The sequence below is a fragment of the Alosa alosa genome, chromosome 7, assembly GCF_017589495.1.
Source record: "Alosa alosa isolate M-15738 ecotype Scorff River chromosome 7, AALO_Geno_1.1, whole genome shotgun sequence".
NCBI lineage: Eukaryota > Metazoa > Chordata > Actinopteri > Clupeiformes > Clupeidae > Alosa > Alosa alosa.
The window spans coordinates 2,946,152-2,968,554 of record NC_063195.1 but is presented as its reverse complement, the minus strand read 5'-3'; the positions used below and the strand labels follow the sequence as shown (position 1 = coordinate 2,968,554).

The 22,403-nt window shown below is 41.8% G+C and overlaps 1 protein-coding gene across 1 annotated transcript; it reads right to left on the bottom strand.

Moving 5' to 3' along the window:
* Positions 1–9,609: 9,609 nt before the first annotated feature.
* Positions 9,610–21,165, bottom strand: LOC125297348 (cell wall protein DAN4-like). Its single transcript, XM_048247677.1, has 5 exons — positions 20,063–21,165; positions 16,025–16,125; positions 12,184–12,248; positions 11,597–11,739; positions 9,610–10,254 (listed from the first exon to the last, which is right to left on the bottom strand). Exons 1-5 carry the CDS (start codon positions 21,015–21,017, stop codon positions 10,154–10,156), a joined length of 1,365 nt encoding a protein of 454 aa, XP_048103634.1. The 5' UTR covers positions 21,018–21,165; the 3' UTR covers positions 9,610–10,153.
* Between the last annotated feature and the right edge of the window lie 1,238 nt (positions 21,166–22,403).

Below are 22,403 nucleotides of genomic sequence, written 5' to 3'. Positions count from 1 at the left end.
CCAGAAAGAGAAGTGAGAAACAAGAAACTCGTTTTAAATCGTGTTTCTTACCTTGTAACATCCACATAGTTCTGCCAAACTTATGCTAACCGCTCGCTAGCTTGTAAACAAATCCATGTGCTTTATCGTTACCTTTTCCCACAGTTTGAAATAGCATAATGCACAATTTCTCCAGCAGAGGGGGAAATCCTGCCAAGTTTCCCTTTAAGATTAAAAAATCTATTTGGTATTGTTTTTAGTATGAAAAGACTTACCTAGCGCCCTCTCAAAAGATCATTTTGACTTAATTTAAGAAGACTTATTTTAAGGAGTCTTATCAAGACAAATTTGCTCAACGCACTGGCAGACAAATTTGCTTGTTTTTAGGACAAATTTGCTTAACGCACTGGCAGACAAATTTGCTTGTTTTAAAGATGAGATGTCTTAAAATAACTCAATTTTTTTTTAATTAAGTCAAATGATTTCACAAGAAAGCGCTAGGTAAGTCTCTTTATACTGAAAACAATACCAACTAGGTTTTTTTTTATCTTGATATAAGATTAATAACACTTGGTTAGATTTTGTTAGATAAGCAGTTTTTGCAGTGTATGCACATGTCTTTGTTTAGCCTCAGATGACCCAAAAAATATTGCCCAGTGGATGCCTCACACCTCACTAAGGCAATAAGCCTCTTGTGCACAGTGCCAGTAACATATCTTATACTGGTCATGAGAGGTGATCACTTTCTGATGAGGAGACACAGCACTCAAAAAATCCTCCATAGAAATGCATGGGGTTAGTTTGTAACACTGTCTACACATATCCCACCCCTTCCTCGCCAAAACGTCGACGCGTGTATACATTGAGCCAATCATGTGGTGTGATGTGACTACATTGAGCCAATTATGTGCTGTGTTGTGCAGACATTGTGCCAATCATGTGTTGTGAACTTGGTTGGTGTCGTGAAGCCTTGCGCACGCGCATTTCTGCCGAATAGGATAATAATAATAATAATAATAATTCATTTTATTTGTATAGCGCTTTTCAAAGACCCAAAGTCACTTACAGAATGGGGGAAACAAAGAAACAAAGAAGGACAACAGTACCACATACATACAAATATACATACAAACAAACATACATACATACAAACAAACGTACAAACATACAAACAAATATACATACAAACATACAAACATACATACAAATATACAAACATACATACATACAAACATACATACAAATATACAAACATACATACATACAAACATACATACAAACATACAAACATACATACATACAAACATACAAATATACAAACATACAAATATACAAACATACATACAAACATACAAACATACATACATACAAACATACATACAAATATACAAACATACATACATACAAACATACATACATACAAACATACATACATACAAACATACATACATACAAATATACAAACATACAAACATACAAACATACATACAAATATACAAACATACAAACATACATACAAATATACAAACATACATACATACAAACATACATACATACAAACATACATACAAACATACATACATACATACATACAAATATACAAACATACAAACATACATACAAATATACAAACATACAAACATACATACAAACATACAAACATACAAACATACATACATACAAACATACATACAAATATACAAACATACATACAGATACATATAGATACATACAGACACAAGAGCAGCAGTGAATTGAGGAATAAAAAGTAAATCATAATGGTGCAAACATCGAAGACAAGAGCAATAGTGGAATGAGGAATGAGTAATAATGGTACAGACATTCAAGACAAGACAGGAGACAGGACAGTGAGCCGCCAGGGTTAAAAAAGAATAAATTGGATTTGTACATAAAAATTTCAAAAGGCCATGGCTTGCAAGTGGTCAGAGATAAAGTCCTACTGTAAATGTGAAAATCATTTAGTATGAACAGAAGTTTACGAAGGGGGTAAATTTACTCATCTAATTTGCATATTATGACGTCACTGGATGGTAACCACCGTGAATTATGCACATTTCAGTAAATACTAGATGTTGAACATATTTGAGCAGTTTTTCTTTCTGTTTTTGTCATTTCACCGACATAACAAATGAACAGGAATACAGTCACATGTAAACCAACAATAGTAAACTATTACTATAATCACAAACCCTATGCTACTATACAATAAAGTAGCCTGGTCAAATCAGTTCCATATCGCGGGTGACTTTGTAGCTCTTCAGAGCCCTATTTTTACAACCCCTGCTGTCTATACCACGTCCATTACGGACACTATCATCACTATTGCCACTGGCACCTCCAGCTATGTTGGGCAGAGGGTCGAAATCGGTCGAAATAAGCATGGTATGCTTAGTGGACACTGTCGCAAAGACATACCTCCATTCACAGACGCACCGTGACTATCAGTCAATAGACGATCGATCATATTCTCCAAAAGGCAGATATTCTCCTTCAGATTTATAATAGGTGAATAACAGATCCAAGACTTCATCACACGTGATTTTTTTTCAAAAATGGGTGTATTTCTGCTTCAATTTGTGCAAAACTAAGGCCCGCATCGCTTCCGCGTTATGGAGGAAATTCACGTCTTCTTCGTGTGTTTCTCGCGTGTTTTCGCATGCTTCCTGAAAACTTTGAAAAAAAGGTTGAGCTTGAATCGAAGCTCTGGGTGTCTGCCAACTAGTGGTCAAGAGTACAAATGAGATTTTACACTGTACTCGCGTCTATCGTCTGTTTTATTCAGTAATGACGCTTGTCGCAATATTGCGACATGGGCGGTTAGAGGGTTAAGAACAGCCTTTAATTGCCCCAAATACACACAAACACAAAAACACACATACAAACACACTTTAAGAACAGCCTTTAATTGCCCCAAATACACACAAACACAAAAACACACATACAAACACTCTTTAAGAACAGCCTTTAATTGCCCCAAATACACACAAACACAAAAACACACATACAAACACTCTTTAAGAACAGCCTTTAAAGGAACCATATGTAAGAAATGTATTTCAATTAATCATAAAATGGCCCTGATATGTCACTAGACATTAAGAAATCATGTTCATTTCAAATACTTATATCACTGACAACAGTAGTCCGGCCAGGATATTGCCATTTAAAGTGAAGTTGCAGCCCTCAACTGATGTTGATGTTGTGTTTTGTCATGTCATGTTGTGTTTTGGCCTGATGCGCCACCCTCTACCTATCTACTAATAACAAAGTCAGTAGTGTTTTGGCATCCGGGTTGGCAACCTCGAGTCAGGGGGGAGGGGGAGGGGATACACCGCTATACAGTAATTTGAAAGTGATTGCAGTACCAGTTTTGGCCACAATCTTACATATGGTTCCTTTAATTGCCCCAAATACACACAAACACACATACAAACACTCTTTAAGAACAGCCTTTAATTGCCCCAAATACACACAAACACACAAACACACATACAAACAGTCTTTAAGAACAGCCTTTAATTGCCCCAAATACACACAAACACACATACAAACACACTTTAAGAACAGCCTGTAATTGTACCAAATACCTCAAATTGGACATTGTCATGTATATATCCAAGATTCATATTCAAATTCGATAGCGAATAGGTCTGCACTGTTGAGCTCCCATCACCTGGCATATGTAGCCTTTGGACAAAAACACACCATTGTTGTCTTGACAACAGAAAGCTGACCAGTACATGATGGGGGATGTTCACTCTGTTTTTAACCACATTGGTGTAAATCCAGTCGGTCCCCGGAATGACAGGTACAAAACTGGCATAGGATGCCTTTCAACACTAACCACTGACGTTTGGTCCCAACCATAAACCTTTGACCTAGTAGTCCACTGATGCATTGCCCCAACCATAAACCACTGACCTAGTAGTCCACTGATGCATTGCCCCAACCATAAACCATTGACCTTTGACCTAGTAGTCCACTGATGCATTGCCCCAACCATAAACCACTGACCTAGTAGTCCACTGATGCATTGCCCCAACCATAAACCATTGACCTTTGACCTAGTAGTCCACTGATGCATTGCCCCAACCATAAACCACTGACCTAGTAGTCCACTGATGCATTGCCCCAACCATAAACCATTGACCTTTGACCTAGTAGTCCACTGATGCGTTGCCCCAACCATAAACCATTGACCTTTGACCTAGTAGTCCACTGATGCGTTGCCCCAACCATAAACCATTGACCTTTGACCTAGTAGTCCACTGATGCATTGCCCCAACCATAAACACTGATGCACTGCCCCAACCATTGACATATTAGTTTGACCTTTGACCTAGTAGTCCAACGAACTGAGTGCATCTCTGTAGTGTATTCTTTCAGTGTGACGTTCTGAAGACTTGATGTTCCAGTTCTGCCAGGATTCCAGTCAATGCATGAATTAACACTATCAAAATAGGATGAGATCTATCTAGATACACACACTCACCCACATACACACACACACACACAGAGACACAGTAGATTTATGTCACTTACAGGAAGGCTCAAGGAAATAGGCCATAATTAATAACTTGTTCACATGCACACACACACACACGCCCTCACACACTAAACTGTCTAGAGGATAAATCAGTTGCTATATTTGCCATAGTTATCACAATTATGATATCACTATTTATCACAAAAACGTCCAACAAAGAGACACACAGCAATGCCGAGCCCAGAGAATTCAAAGGTAGGGTTTTTTAAACTCCCCTGTATCTAAACAAGTGAACCCCCGGAGATGACAATACAGCACTCAACCCTTATACATAAATATACACATATACAATACCTAATATATTATACATAAATATACATATATACAGTTGAGGACAGAGGAAACAGTTGGCGGGAGTTATAGTTGATGACAACTCGCAGTTGGAATAGTTGAAGAGTTAAAAAGTTAACAGGGAATTATTGTACTGATTACAACTGAGAGTTGGAATGGCTGAACAGTTAAATAGTTGGATAGTTAAAATGGTTAAATTATTTAATATAGAATTATTGTAGTGAGGACTTTTATTTTGAAACAGTTGTGGGCAGAGGAAGCAGTTGAACAGGATCTAAAAACACACACAACATGAGGTTTAGTTCGGCAGACATAAACAAAGAACAATGGTGTGTAAGAAAGCTCACCAACGCATGTATTTTTACTGTCAACTCAGACATTTTAATGTGGACAACACTTTTATGAAGATGTTTTATAGTTGTTTTATTGAATCTGTTCTTAATTTTTCTTTTATTTGCTGGTATGGGTCTTTAAATCTGAAGAATAAAAAACATCTCCAAGGTATAGTTAACGAGTGTAGCAAGATGACTGGGGCTTAGTTAACATTCCTTCCCTGTACAAGAGCCCTCAAAAAAACCTGGGGGGTATTCCAAGTATGTGGTTTAGTGACAAACCTGGGTTAGTTAACTCAGAGGTAGGTGGTAAACCTCCTAATAGAAGAGCTGTATGGCTTCATTCTCCTAACAAAACAATACCATAGGGCTCTTGTTGTAGGAGGTTTACCATTTACTCTGAGTTAACTTACCTAGGTTTATCATTAAACCACGTACTTGGAATACCCACCTGGTCGATCCTGGATGACCCCAGTCACCCCTACACATGTTCTCAGAGTTAACATTGCTTCTGTATGGCCGTAGATTTGTGTCCAAGAGATTTTGGGGCAGCCGTGGCCTACTAGTTAGCGCTTCGGACTTGGTACCGGAGAATTGCCGGTTCAAACCCCGACCAGTAGGCATGGCTGAAGTGCCCTTGAGCAAGGCACCTAACCCCTCACTGCTCCCCGAGTGCCGCTGTTGTTGCAGGCAGCTCACTGCATCAGGATTAGTGTGCTTCACCTCACTGTGTGTACACTGTGTGCTGTGTGTGTTTCACTAATTCACGGATTGGGATAAATGCAGAGACCAAATTTCCCTCACGGGATCAAAAGAGTTACTTATACTTACACTTAAGAGATGTAAGAACTCTTTTATACCCACAATGTCACAAGTTTTTCTCACTTGAGTGTTTTTACAAGTACTATTTATTATGTTCTTATGTTTTAATGTTGTATTTAGGTCCACTGTTTGGTCTTATGTTTTAATGTTGTATTTGATGTCTATGTATTGTTTATGTTTTTATGTTGTAATGTTGTATTTATGTCTATTTATGAATATTCTCTCTCTGCTGGCTGCATAAGAAATTGGCCCTTGGGGATAACAAAGAGACTTTTAACCTTTCAGGCTCTCCACCTTCACACACACACACTCTCTCTCACACACACTCTCAAACACACACACACTCTCTCTCTCACACACACACTCTCAAACACACACACACACTCTCAAACACACACACACTCTCTCTCTCACACACACACTCTCTCTCTCAAACACACACACACTCTCAAACACACACACACACTCTCTCTCTCACACACACACACACACTCTCAAACACACACACACTCTCTCAAACACACACACACTCTCTCAAACACACTCTGAATGTGGGTAATTTGTGAGCAATGAATATAATGTGTGACTGAGGTTACACTTGCCCTAAGGCAAACTAGAAAAACAAAATGGAATTACTGTAACTGACTAACACTTACCGTAAGGCAAACCTGAGGAAAAGAATGAATGGAATTACTGTAGCTGACTAACACTTACCGTAAGGCCATGGAAGTGGACACATTCCTCAACCATTTCTCGGCCACTCCTCGAAACATTCCTGCAGCATTCCTAGAACGTAGGATGAAGACACTGACTAATCTGACCTTTTTACGTGAGGATCACACTGGAATTAATAAAGCGGTAAGCGTAATGCAACGCTCAGACCATAATAATCTCGTTCCTTAGTAACACAAACGTTCTGCCTAAACTGCCAATTGATTCCGCTGGCGCTGCCGCTGCAGTGTGATCCCTACTTGATCTTCTGATGCTCTGGCCCTTATGCCATCTGACCCATGGAGATCCAGAGTGTGTACGTGTGTGCGAGAAAGAGTGTGAAAGTGTGTGTGTGTGTGTGTGAGTGTGTTGTCATCTGATACACTGAGATCTGGAGATAGAGAGTGAGTATGTATGTGAGAGACAGTGTGAATGTGAGTGTGTGTGAGAAAGAGAGAGAGAGGGAGGAAGAGCGAGTGTGTGTGAGAAAGAGTGTGCATGTGTGTCTGTATATGAGAGACGGAGAGAGAGGAAGAGTGTGTGTGTGTCAGTGTTGCGCGGGTTTGGTCACAAGCGGCCCGCGGTCGCCCAATATTTTAATCAACCCGACCGCAACTCGGACCGCAAATATTAATTAGGACAAAATTATACCCGACCAGCGATCCCGACCCGCTTTATTTACAAAATGTGTGCTTTTGGTTATAGCCTGCATGCAGTGTGACAGTAGGCCATTTCTGTAAAACAAACTAATTTATTTGCGAAACTTTATGCGGTATGCGGTTATGGGCGCGTCTAGATTTCTAGGCTAGTATGCGGTATATATACTGAATGAAGCACAAAGCACATTTACTAAAGTACATCCACTGTTTAAAGTCACAAACACATAAGGTAACTTTTATGCATGCGCGAACCTATACATACCGGTAGGTATGGCTGTGTAGTCTGTGCCTGCCATAACATTTATTCCTGGAGGCTGCCCGTTTTGGCTGTCATACTTTTAAATGGCTTCGCAAAAAGTAGGCCTAGACCATAACTTGTACTACTGTCATCTTATTTAAGAACTTTTCCCAATATTTCGCTTTTCCTGAAGGGGTTGCTTTATTATAACTCGCGTCTTCAGCTTCTTTACTGTTGACTTTACTGTATTGATGCTTTACTGTATTGATGCTAGCCTTCTCGTGATATTTTAAGTAGGCCTATTTGTAGAAAATATATATTTAATTAATTTTAACTGACCTGCCCAAGAAATTACCCAATATCATTAAAAATATTTTGTTTATGACTCATAACCGCGGGTGACTGCGGTCATCCGCAGGCGACCGCTTAATTTCGGGCAGACCGCGCAACACTGGTGTGTGTGTATGTGTGAGAGAGTGTATGTGTGTAAGTGTGTTTGAGTGAGAGAGAGAGAGAGACAATGTGCAGGGACAGACTGGGACAAAAAATCCACCCTGGCATATATATGACCCAAGTGGCCCTGAAATCAGCCCTGGCATATTTGACCCAAGTGGCCCTGAAATCAGCCCTGGCATATTTGACCCAAGTGGCCCTGAAATCAGCCCTGGCATATTTGACCCAAGTGGCCTTCAAACCAGTCAAGCACACCTAATTAAATACAAAATCCTTAAAAACTATGCATGTTTTTCAACTAGCTGTTGTGGAACACTGGAAGTGGACAAATGTAGGCCTCTGGCACTCTGACTGATCAGAGGTAGCCATGGAGCACATGATCTCCATATTCAACACTCTGACTGATCAGAGGTAGCCATGGAGCACATGATCTCCATATTCAAGTATATAAGCCATTGAAAGAAGAGTTTCTGCTAGAATTGAAAGTATCAAATGATTCAATACATTTAAATTAGGAATACAATGTTCAATTGATAGCAGCACCAGAAATACACTGTAGCCTATGTGTTAAGAGCTAAATGACCTAGATTGTGGTAGACCTTATTGCAATTTAAACCAGTTACCACTATATGACAACTGAAACAACAAAAAATAAACAGAACAATTATCGTCAAAATTTCAGTGTCCACCACTCTAGTTCATCCAAAACAAACCAGAAAAGGGACTCAAAGTGCTAAATACCGGAATTATCCTTTAAATGAGTGTTGTCCTTTGAGAACAAAGATTAACCGGAGTGAAATTCCTTCTTTGTTTACGCAAACATGGTCAATAAAGCTGGGTGGCCGCCTCGGTCCCTCACAACAAGCCAAACATGGGAATTGAACCCACAACTTGTCAGTCTACTACAGCCGTGCCGTGCTCCTTAGTCACTACGCTACTGCATGCTAGCCCAGCTCCTTAGTCACTACGCTACTGCATGCTAGCCCAGCTCCTTAATCACTACGCTACTGCATGCTAGCCCAGCTCCTTAGTCACTACGCTACTGCATGCTAACCCAGCTCCTTAGCCACTTCGCTACTGCATGCTAGCCCAGCTCCTTAGCCACTATGCTACTGCATGCTAGCCCAGCTCCATAGCCACTATGCTACTGCATGCTAGCCAAGCTCCTTAGTCACTTCGCTACTGCTTGCTAGCCCAGCTCCTTAGCCACTATGCTACTGCATGCTAGCCCAGCTCCTAAGTCACTACACTGCTGCATGCTAGCCAAGCTCCTTAGTCACTTCGCTACTGCTTGCTAGCCCAGCTCCTTAGCCACTATGCTACTGCATGCTAGCCCAGCTCCTAAGTCACTACACAACTGCATGCTAGCCCAGCTCCTTTGTCAGGCTACCACTACCCCATCCCTTTTCCAACTGCCAATTGTATGCATGTACACGCCAAACATGCCACATTTACCATTTTCTTTTAAATATACACACCATTTTTATTGTTATTATTAGACTAGGACAAAACATATTTTGAAAATAAGACTTTATTTAGGATATAAGTATAATTTCATCACAATCAATTCAGGAACATGAATAATAAGCAATAAATAATAAACTCTTATGTACTTCCGTACATAGACGTTTGTAACTACAGTAATAACTTAGGATCGAGATAGTGCAAACAATACTGTTACTAATGTACACCTTAGCTACCTATTTATTAAGACATATATTATTTATGTAAACATGCTATCGCATTTTCAAAATCAAATTATTGGGGAAAGAATTATGCACGTGACAGGACAGTTTCCTCTGCCAAATACAGATTTTACCGGCATGAGTATAAAAATCAGACTCAGGTATTCATTTTGATGGTCAAAATTTGGCAAAACGGTTCCATTTTAGACAAAAATAGCATTGAAGCCTGGACGTTTAGTCCAAATAAAAAAAAAATAAAAAACAGATGCTTTTATGGGAGCAGTAGTCTGTTGTAGTTCTATGTACTATGACATGTGCATGACTTTCATGTTTAGTTTTTTCTAAAGCACTACATTTAAAAAAATCCTTCCTGGTCCCGCCTCCATCGCTTAGGTGACTGTGCATTGATTGACAGGTCAGTGAGCCAACCACTGCGCCAGCAGCAGCAGGGATGCCACCCCCAGGTTCCAGACTTTGAAGAGGCTCGTTGTGCTGCTGACTAGACTGGTAATCAAAGCTGATGATGGAAACAAAGAGAACATATAGAACCCAGCTGGTTATACAGGCATAGAGAACACATAGAGAACCCAGCTGCTTATACAGGCATAGAGAACACATAGAGAACACATAGAGAACCCAGGTGGTTATACAGGCATAGAGAACATATAGAGATCACATGGAGAGACCACAGCTACTGCTGATAGAGATGTGGAGAACACACAGAGAACACAACTGGTGATGGAGATGTGAGAACACACAGAGAACCCAGACATGCAGATAAACAAACAGACAGACAATCACCTCTGTTGTTTATAAGCAGACGCATAGAACACAGCTAGTGATGACATGGAGAACACACACAGAACACACACAGAACACAGCTAGTGATGACATGGAGAACACACACAGAAGGCATATAGAACACAGCTAGTGATGACATGGAGAACACACACAGAACACGCATAGAACACAGCTAGTGATGACATGGAGAACACACACAGAACACACACAGAACACAGCTAGTGATGACATGGAGAACACACACAGAAGGCATATAGAACACAGCTGGTGCTGAAGACATAGAGAACACACATAGAACACAGCTGGTGATGAAGACATAGAGAACACACACAGAACACACACAGAACACACATAGAACACAGCTAGTGATGACATGGAGAACACACACAGAATGCATATAGAACACAGCTGGTGATGACATGGAGAACACACACAGAAGGCATATAGAACACAGCTGGTGATGACATGGAGAACACACACAGAAGGCATATAGAACACAGCTGGTGATGAAGACATAGAGAACACACACATAACACACATAGAACACAGCTGGTGATGAAGACATAGAGAACACACACAGAACACACATAGAACACAGCTGGTGATGAAGACATAGAGAACACACACAGAACACAGCTGGTGATGAAGACATAGAGAACACACACAGAACACACATAGAACACAGCTGGTGATGAAGACTTGAACACATAATAATACAAATACATAGACAGACGGCAGATATAAATAGACAGGTAGACAGACAGATAGATATGTAAATAGACACAGACAGACATACAGATAGACAGATAGGTCGATAGATAGAAAGACAGACATATAGATAAACAGACAGACAGATAGATATATAAATAGACACAGACAGATAGAGACAGACATACAGATAGACAGATAGGTCGATAGATAGAAAGACAGACATATAGATAAACAGACAGACAGATAGATATTTAAATATACACAGACAGATAGAGACAGACATACAGATAGACAGATAGGTCGATAGATAGAAAGACAGACATATAGATAAACAGACAGACAGTTACCTGTGCCGTTTACATGGGTGATGGGGAGGGTCGTGGTGCCGCTCCTGCCGGCTCGTATCATCGTGTTGAATATGGCTTCCTCAGTGGGGATACTTGTGTTGGTGTGGAAGGTTAGGTCAGTGCTGTGGACAATCGAGCCGGCCCTAATAACAAATACAAACAACTTACCTTTACAATCTTTTAAAAAAGACCTAAGTATAAGTATATATACTCTTTTGATCCCGTGAGGGAAACTTGGTCTCTGCATTTATCCCAATCCGTGAATTAGTGAAACACACTCAGCACACAGTGAACACACAGTGAGGTGAAGCACACACTAATCCTGATGCAGTGAGCTGCCTGCAACAACAGCGGCGCTCGGGGAGCAGTGAGGGGTTAGGTGCCTTGCTCAAGGGCACTTCAGCCGTGCCTACTGGTCAGGGTTCGAACTGGCAACCCTCCGGTTACAGGTCCGAAGTGCTAACAAGTAGGCTGCCCAGTTACCTGCAATTCTATTGCTGCTTCCTGTGAAATCTGTTTGATATGCTTTCTGATTTGTGAGAGAAGCGAGACATGAACTAAATTAAAATGCCAGAGGATGTGACTACCTGAAGCTTCTTGCCGTCAGGCCAACAAAGTTGGGACCGTAGTCTTCACGGAAGAACGGCTCCAGCTACACAGAGAACACAGAAAATGTAATTTATGATTCAAAACAAATACATCTCTAGCCTGGTTAAAACCAAACCGATTGCTAGCGTTGAACAAGCTGAGCGTTGAACTTGGATCAACTTTTAAAGCCTCACGCGAGCATTCATTTGTCAGTTAAGGCAAAACGTTTGTGTTACTTGGGAACGAGACAGAACTTATTATGGTCTGAGCGCTGCGCTACGCTTACCAGTGTGATAGTTAGTGATGATAGTTAGCGGACCCAGAGTTTATTACAGAAGACTAAAAGAACACTTACCAACTGTCCGTATTAGGAGAATGAGGAGTAAGAGTTTTAGGGAAATGTGCAATACTAATATTTATTAGGCATAAGTGTATGATTTTTACTCAGATTTGAGAACTAATTCCTTTGTGTATTCTGTATGTATTTGTTGTTATTCTTGTTGTCTGTATACATTTGTCTGTTTCCTATGTGTCATGTTGTGTTGCACTGGTGTGTGTGGGATGGTAGGCAGCTGTGAGTGGCTCTATACACACAAAACAAATGTCCCTTTTGGGACAATACGTAAAGTTTATCCTATCTTAGATCCAGGGCATAACCCTTTAGCCGCCAGGGTTTAAAAAATATAAATTGGACTTTTACATCAAAATTTCAAAAGGCCATGGCTTGCAAGTGGTCAGAGATAAAGTCCTACTGTAAATGTGAAAATCATTGAGTATGACCAGAAGTTTATGAAGGGGGTAAATTTACTCATCTAATTTGCATATCATGACGTCACTGGATGGCAACCACCGTGAATTATGCACATTTCAGTAAATACTAGATGTTGAACATATGTGACCAGGCATGGCAAAACCAGGCTCAAGTCGCAGAGACGCAAGTCGCGAAAAACGACTTTGAAGGTTTTTTTTTTTTTCAAAATTAGTTATTTTCGTTTTTTTGCAGAATGTGCAAGTTGAAGTCCTAATGAAGCAATTCCATGTTTCAGATAACATCATTGGTTGCTTTAAAAGTGTATATTTTGTCTTTGAAAATGGTTAAGTTTCAGGAAGTAAACCAGCGTTTGAATTGGGCGTGACTATTAGTGCTCTTTTGTTTTGTCGGCCAATCAGCTGTATGCTAGAAGTAACCTCATGGCTACTTACTGAACCAGCATGCTGTTTGTTTACAATTGGAATGGAGATGGACAAAGCACAGCGGATTGCAGATGACCTGAATCTGATGATGAAGGCGACTTCATTACATTGGAGAACATCCCTAATCTAGAGCTGACCTTAGCCGAAGATAATTACAACGAGGAAGAATCTCTCGGTCTGGCAGCAGAGGAACTAGATCGTAAGATATCAGATGCTATTTCCACAGTTACATTTGACGGGGATAAAGTTTGTGTGTTAGAAACTATCCATTGCTACTAGCTAACGTAGGCCTATTGTCGTATTGCCTATTGGCACCATAGGCTACTAGCCAAAACCCATTACAGATAGTTTCGGTGGGCAATTAATTTGAATAATGCGAGAATGTCTTGTTTTGACTGATGGCAGGGTGCCTTATCATGTGTGCATTCAAATTAACAGGGTTTGCAAACGTGATCTCATGTTTGTTTAGTTCGCGTTTTAGACTATTTTATCCATTGCTAAACCTGCTAAATCCACTGCCAACTTGGTGCCTTGCACTGGGTGTTCATTCAAAATAACATGTGATCTCATGTTTGTTTTAGACTACTTTATCCATTGCTACTAGCTGGTTCTGTAACCCATTACAGATAGTTTCGATGGGTCATTAGCACTGCAGGCTGACAAATCAGTGACCGTGGGGAGGGTTGATCTTAATGTCATGTAAATGTGGACCATTGTGTTCCCCTCCCATGGATTTAGGGAGAAAGTAGTCAAATTGAAAACCCTGATTTCTCAGCTTGTAGCTTTGAGATGTGTATACTTTAAAATGGCTACAACTTATTCAAATATTATCAGATCTCCATGAGTGAGACATCATTGGATAGCTTTGAAACTACACTTTCAGAATCTGTGATAACTCTGGGGAGACATGTGCCTGGTTTTGCCATGCCTGGTCACATATTTGAACCATTTTACTTTCTTTTTTTGTCATTTCACCGACATAACAAATGAACAGGAAAACAGTCACATGTAAACCAACAATAGTAAACTATTACTATAATCACAAACCCTATGCTACTATACAATAAAGTAGCCTGGTCAAATCAGTTCCATATCGCGGGTGACTTTGAAGTTCTCCAGAGCCCTATTTTTACAACCCCTGCTGTCTATACCAGACGCACCTCCATTCACAGACGCTCCGTGACTATCAGTCAATAGACGATCCTCCAAAAGGCAGATATTCTCCTTCAGAATCAGAATAGGTGAATAACAGTTCCAAGACTTCATCACACGTGAATTTTTTTTTCAACATTTGGTGTATTTCTGCTTCAATTTGTGCAAAACTATGGCCCGCATCGCTTCCGCGTTTTGGAGGAAATGCACGTCTTCTTTCGCGTTTTTCGCGAGCTTCCTGAAAACTTTAAAAAAAAAGGTTGAGCTTGAATCGAAGCTCTGGGTGTCTGTAGGGATGGGAAGTCTGACACCGAGGCACCGAAGCTCGTATCACTTCCGCGAAGCAATCTGCTTCGGCACAATGTATCGGAGCGCGTATCAAAGTTGTAAGGTCACGTGACTGATGACGTACGAAGCTTCGGACGTCACTGAAAAGTTTAAATGGGACATTTGACACAGGGGCACCGGTGCTTGTATCAAACCCCTAAAGCGTTACGGGTTCGATAAACCTTTAAAGTCCCCAACACATATGTTTTGTTGCACAAGCACCCTTCTAAAATTGTAGCCCTACACAAGGACTTCACAATCCCCATTGTACACAATGCCCCATGTTTTCACAATGCCCTTTATATGTTTTCTGTTATCTGACACTACTTGTGGTCATCTACAGCAATTAGCCTACGTTATTTTGCCATTCGTTTTTGCAAAACATCAAATGAAGTCTTAAACACAACCACAATAGAGAAGCATGCAATATCAAACAATGCTAACTCATGGCAATTATGAACATGGCGGGATTTGAACCGCGGTCGCGCGTGCGGTATACGAACACGCTACCACCCTCCCAAGGCCATTTTAAGATGTTCATGGAAACATAGCATTATTTAAAACCAAGCACATTACATTTTCAATTCAAATTATTAGAAGCATATCAAAACTATAATGTTTATTCCAATGACTGTAGGCCTAATAGTTTTTACTCACAAGGGAACAGAACACGTTGTCTCTCCGCTTTGTTTTACCAGTGTCAGAAAAGGGCCATTTGGTCGGCATGTGGCTTTGTCTGTGATTGTTTAATCGCTAATGAGAGCCGCCGTTATGTCTGCTAACCACCAGATGTCACTGTTTTGTATTCGATGCTTTGACACTTCGAAACATTTACGATACAATCAGGAAGAACCTTCCAAAGCCTCATGGGGCTTCATTCGCCCAACCCTAGGTGTCTGCCAACTAGTGGTCAAGAGTTCAAATGAGATTTTACACTGTACTCGTGTCTATCGTCTGTTTCATTCAGTAATAACGCTTGTCGCAATATTGCGACATGGGCGGTTAGAGGGTTAAACAGCAGCTACATGTCTGTATCATTTCCAAAGAGCTGTATACTGACAAGGTAATGTTTCACGATTCTCAAGATTTGTTGACTGGCTATGCCTTTGCTGTAGGCCCAAATCTTGCATAGTGTACCTTTAATTCATGAAATGTAGGAAAACTTGCCTCTTGCTTTAGGCGTGACTCTCGTTCCTTGAAGGCAGTGGATTGTCTGTCAGCCAGGGCAGAATCATAGGTTTCGTTGGTCGTGAACTCCACATTGGCTACTGTGCGGACAGCAATTGGACAAATAGGAAATTTGTATGAAAAAAAGTGTGGCAACCAGTTAGTGTGTATGACGAAACAAGAGTAGCAACCAGGAAATGTGCATGAAATCCAGAGTGGCAACAAGCAGGCAAGGATAACATTTGCAATACTAGCCTATCTGCATTTGTGTGTATGCATGTCTGTGTTTGACTTTATTTCTGTGTGGGTTTGTGTGTGTAACCTAGGTTGTATTTGACTGTGGCTCAGCTCAAGGCTCTAACCTGTGAAATTGCAGCACCTCAGACTGGGAGGCAGGAGAGCCAGAAAGGAGGCTAAAGCGCATAGCTGCTACCCATGGGTGCTAGCATGACTGGCGTGCTTGGTTAGCTAAAACCCACGGGTGCTAGCATGGCCAGCGTGCTTGGCAAGCTAAAACCCACGGTTGCTAGCATGGCCAGCGTGCTTGGCAAGCTAAAACCCACGGGTGCTAGCATGGCTACTTAAACACCATGGGTCCTTACATAGCTGGTACATTTTGGCTAGCATGACTCAATGTTAAAAGGTTGGGGTCAGGGTTAGCACAGCTACTTGTGCCCTCTGACTACTGTTACATGTGTGTGGATGTGTGTGTGATGGAGATAATGGATACTTTGTGTGTGTGTGTTTGTACACAAACATGTCTGTCTATCTATGCGTTTGTTTGGTGTGCCAGAGAGAAAGTGAAATCCCGACGGGCCCCGACACAATATGCAAATTCGGGCCGGGTACGGGCCTTAAATTCAATGAATAGCACGGGCTCGGGCTTGACACTAATAAAGTTGGTTTTATGTATTCATGATTTTTCAGTTAGGTCAGGTCAGAAAAACATTCACGCGCACAGCTTTTTATTTCTCTTTTTCTTTGGAAGCAGATGCTACGCAGCACGTCATAATAGGCCTAAAAAAAAAACCCCGCCAAAATCTGTCACTTCCGTTCCGGTCAGTCAATAAAGATGGACAAACTGAAAAGCCAGCTAGCCAGAGGTGAGCTATTGAAAATTCCCAATTCGGGGGGGAAAATTTATTTATGGGAGTACTTCGACCTCATAGCTAACAAGGAGAAACAACCTTTAGGTCATGTACAGTGCAGAAACTGTAACTCCATTTTTGCTTACGACAGCAAGAAGACGGGATCATCGCATTTACAGCGTCATCTTGACAAAGGCTGCACCAGGGCTATTCGCGCTACTGTTAATGCTAGCCGACAACCTTCCTTGCCATCTTTTTTTACGAAGCCAGTACCAGCTTAAGTGAAAAGTGAAGTCACTGTAACGTGTGTGGAATTCTGCTGCGAGGACATCAGAGCTTTTGAAACGGTGGCGGGATCCGTTTTTCGCAAGATGGCTCAGAAGCTGATCAACATAGGCGCAGCATACGGCCGTTTGCCTGCCGACAAAGTGCTCCCTGACCCCACAACTATCTCTCGCCGGAGCAAAGACATGGCAGTGGAACAACGAAACATATTAGTTGCAGAGATAAAAGACGTTCTGAAGTGTGTTAACATCGGCATGACCACTGACATGTGGACCGACGATTTCCGAAAAGTAAGCTACATGGCAATCACTTGTCATTATATCACTGCAGATTTCCAGCTGAAATGTAAAGTACTCACCACCGCCAAGTTCCCCTCTGACGAGCCTAAGACGGGTGCCAACATCCGTACCGAATTGCAGCAGCAGCTTGTGTCCAACCTCGGTTTCCATGCGAGCGTGATGAACAAGGTAACAGACCAGGGCTCCAATATTGTGTCTGCGCTACGACCATACCGACGTCTGGACTGTCAGGATCATGTCTATAACACGGTCATGAGACATGCCCTTAACGTGGAAGAGCTTTCTGAATCAGCCCCAGAGGTCTCAGAGACTCTCCTGGCTGTAAAGGCCTTAGTCCGGAATTTGAAACAGAGTGGAATTACAAGCCAGTTGTCCAGGACCGTCAAACAAATGTGCGAGACGCGCTACAGTACTCAGTATCTCACTCTTGAGTCCGTCAAAGCGGTATATCCAGAGCTACTACAGAAACTGCAGGACCGGGCAGAAGCCTTTCACTACATCACCGACGTATCCCCTGATGTGCTGCACTTCATGGTGGACTTCCTTCATCCCTTCTACGGGCTGCGGGGGAGTTAAGGCTTAACTGTACCCAACATTGAACATTGTTGTACTGTGGCACGGGAGGCTCCTTCTTCACTGCAAGCCGAAAAGCGATGACACACCTTACCAGGTAGCCTAACATTTTTACTCGCATCTCTCTTCTCATGGTATTTTAGTGTAGGCTACCAGGCTACTGGTTTAAAGATATCTTCAGGGGTAAAAAATGTAGCCTAAATTGGTGAAACATGTTTTAATCTAGCTAGAAAATAAAATGTAGCTTATTTAATTTCTCTTATTCCATCTATGTACCAGGCCACCATCCGCAAGCGTCACCTAGAGTGGATGACAAAGAAAGTGGTAATTCAACCACTACACAGACTGGCAATTTTCCTCTGGCCTAAATTCAGCCAGCTTCGTATGCTGACTGAAGAGGATAGAGCTGATACCCTTGAGGAGGCAAGATGCTGCGTCACCTTCTACAAAGATGCACACGCTGCTGCAGTTGCTGCTGGGCCTAGTGGTCGCGACGTTGAGCCAAGCGCTAAGCCACCAGCCAAAAGGAGGTCTTCGTCAGAAGAATATAAAGCAGAGTGGGAGAACATCGCCCGAGAGGATTACACAGTGGATGAGGTCCAGCTGTACCTCAACATGAACCACAGCCAGGAAGGGAATGACCATGACCTACTAGGATGGTGGAAACAGCATGAGGCAACTCTCCCAATGCTTGCTACACTTGCGCGCTATGTCTTGAGTGTCCCCGCAAGCAGCAGCCCCAGTGAACGGAACTTTAGCACCGCGGGCCGGACGATGGAAGTGAGGCGGACCTCGCTAAAGCCATCCACCGTGGATGCGATTCTCTTCCTGCACAGCGCAGCGAAATTAACAATCGATGGACTGTAAATAGGTTTGCCTGTGTTTTTTGATGGACCTGCAACTCAAAGAACGTGAGAGTTTTCTGTTATTTTGTTAGGCGGTTATAGACGGTTGTGTTGGAAGTGGTCTAGCCTACTTTGCACTTGTTGCCTTTATTAGGTGAGCAATACATTTATTTGATTGTTAAATATTAAAATAATAATTTAATAAATATTCAATTCAAAGTGATTCAATTCCTTTATTTATTTACACGGTGCATTATAAGTTGGCTATGGACAAGGAGCTCATGTGTGCTGTTCATTTATCTACTCCCGTGGCGCATACAGATTTACCGATGTCATATATCCTGGCTGTCCGTTACATGTTGCTTTTGCGTCAATGACATCCCGTTATTTCGACATTGAGGTCTAATTAAATACATAAACGCTTCGTGTGTTATCGTGTTATTTGTTGCAATCGTGTGTTAAAAGTGTTATTTGTTTAATTGTTCGAGTCGGCTTTCTGAGAAACTATTACGCGACCGAAGTGTCGGGAAACAGTCATGACTAAATAGCGGACCCTTTTAGTCGGGCTCGGGTTCGGGCTCAGTAATTGCTAAATTTGTCGGACAGGGTCGGGTTAGGGCCTGATTGCCAGGGGTCCAGGCCGGGCCTGAAATTTTAGGCCCGTGCAGGCCACTACTGTACATGCTAATCCTGTAGCTATATACTGACCTGTACATGCTAATCAGGTCTTAACATCTGCATATCAGGTCATGTGGGTTCAGATTTCAGATATATATATTTGTCACATACACAGTTATAGGAGTTTACAACTACTAGTGGAATGTAAGCCTGGTGCTCCATGACTGCAAATTGGAAAATAATATAAATTCAACAGAAAGGAATTGTAGTTAACTACAATAGTAGTTGATAATGATTACATTAAATATTAAAATATAGGTGTTGACTTACCTGTAACTAACGTAGGTGATGGAACAGCTGGTGTGGTTGAATTAGTAGCTGTAGAAGATGTCATTGATGATGTTGTGGTTGTTGTTGTACTACTTGTTGTGTGAGGCACTGTTGTTGAGACTGTTGTCTGGGGAGAAATGAATGATGTAAGCCCTGGTGTTGCCAAGGGATCTGTTGATGTTGTGAGCCCTGATATTGCCATGGGCTCTGTTGATGTTGTTAGCCCTGATGTTGCCAGGGAAGCTGTGGATGTTGTAACCTGTGTTGTTTTGACTGTTGTCTGGGGATCTGTAAATGTTGTAAGTTCTGTTGTTGTATCAGGAGCTGTGGATGTTATAAGATCTCTTGTTGTGGATGCTGTCTTGGGATCTGTGGATGATGTAGATTTTGTCGTGACTGTTGTATCAGGAACTGTTGATGTTGTACGTTCTGTTGTGACTGTTGTTGTCTTAGGAGCTATTGATGTTGTGAGTTCTGTGGTTGTCTTGGAAGCTGTTGATGTTGTAAGTTCTGTTGTTGTGACCATTGTCTGAAGGGGAGCTGTTGATGTTGTCTGAAGAGTTGTGGATATTGGTTGTTCTTTTATTGTCTGGGGAGCTGTTGATGTTTTAAGTACGGTTGCCGTATCAGGAGTTGTGGATGTTGTGAGTTCTGTGGTTGTCAGAGGAGTTGTGGGTGTTGTGAGTTCTGTTGTCATATCAGGAGCTGTGGATGTTGTGAGTTGTGTTGTTGTCAGGGGAGTTGTTGATGTTGTGAGTTGTGTTGTCGTATCAGGAGCTGTGTATGTTGTGAGTTGTGTTGTATCAGGAACTGTTGTTGTTGTTGATGTTGATATTTCTGTTGTTGTATCATGAGCTGTGGATGTTGAGAGTTGTGTTGTCATATCAGGAGCTGTTGATGTTGTGAGTTCTGTTGTCATATCAGGAGCTGTGGATGTTGAGAGTTGTGTTGTCATATCAGGAGCTGTTGATGTTGTGAGTTGTGTTGTTGTATCAGGAGCTGTGGATGTCGTGAGTTCTGTTGTTGTCAGGGTAGTTGTTGATGTTGTGAGTTCTGTTGTTGTCAGGGGAGCTGTTGATGTTGTGAATTCTGCTGTTGTCAGGGGAGCTGTTGATGTTGTGAATTGTGTTGTTGTATCAGGAGCTGTTAATGTTGTGAGTTGTGTTGTTGTCTGAAGAGTTGTTCTGTTGGGTTCTGTTGTTGTCAGGGGAGTTGTGGATGTTGTAAGTTGTGTTGTTGTCAGGGGAGTTGTTGATGTTGTGAGTTGTGTTGGTGTATCAGGAGCTGTTGATGTTGTGAGTTGTGTTGTCGTATCAGGAGCCGTTGATGTTGTGAGTTCTGTTGTCGTATCAGGAGCTGTTGATGTTGTGAGTACTGGTGTTGTCAGGGGAGTTGTGGGTGTTGTGAGTTCTGTTGTCAGGGGAGTTGTGGATGTTGTGAGTTGTGTTGTTGTCAGGGGAGTTCTTGATGTTGTGAGTTGTGTTGTCGTATCAGGAGCTGTTGATGTTGTGAGTACTGGTGTTGTCAGGGGAGTTGTGGGTGTTGTGAGTTCTGTTGTCAGGGGAGTTGTGGATGTTGTGAGTTGTGTTGTTGTCAGGGGAGTTCTTGATGTTGTGAGTTGTGTTGTCGTATCAGGAGCTGTTGATGTTGTGAGTGCTGGTGTTGTCAGGGGAGTTGTGGGTGTTGTGAGTTCTGTTGTCGTATCAGGAGCTGTTGATGTTGTGAGTGCTGGTGTTGTCAGGGGAGTTGTGGGTGTTGTGAGTTCTGTTGTCAGGGGAGTTATGGATGTTGTGAGTTGTGTTGTTGTCAGGGGAGTTCTTGATGTTGTGAGTTGTGTTGTTGTCAGGGGAGTTGTTGATGTAAGTTCTTTTGTTGTCAGGGGAGCTGTGGATGTTGTGAGTTGTGTTGTTGTCTTGGAAGTTGTTGATGTTGTGAGTTCTGTTGTTGTCAGGGGAGTTGTGGGTGTTGTGAGTTGTGTTGTTGTATCAGGAGTTGTTGATGTTGTGAGTTCTGTTGTTGTCAGAGCAGCTGTTGATGTTGTGAGGTCTGTTGTTGTATCAGGAACTGTTGATGTGTGTTCTGTTGTTGTATCATGAGCTGTTGATGTTGTGAGTTGTGTTGTCGTATCAGGAGCTGTTGATGTTGTGAGTTGTGTTGTTGTCAGGGTAGTTGTTGATGTTGTGAGTTGTGTTGTCGTATTAGGAGCTGTTGATGTTGAGAGTTCTGTTGTTGTATCAGGAGCTGTTGATGTTGTGGGTTCTGTTGTTGTCAGGGGAGCTGTAGATGTTGTGGGTTGTGTTGTTTTATCAGGAGTTGTTGATGTTGTGAGTTGTGTTGTCGT

Bases quoted from the DNA above. Each gene is read 5' to 3' on its own strand.
- LOC125297348 (XM_048247677.1), bottom strand. From the start codon at position 21,017: ATGACAACACAACTCTCAACATCCACAGCTCCTGATATGACAACAGAA. The intron at 16,126-20,062 runs GTAAGTCAACAC...CTGTCCGCACAG, and splicing joins ATCACCTACGTTAGTTACAG to TAGCCAATGTGGAGTTCACG. The intron at 11,740-12,183 runs GTAGTCACATCC...ATTTGTTATTAG, and splicing joins CTGACGGCAAGAAGCTTCAG to GGCCGGCTCGATTGTCCACA.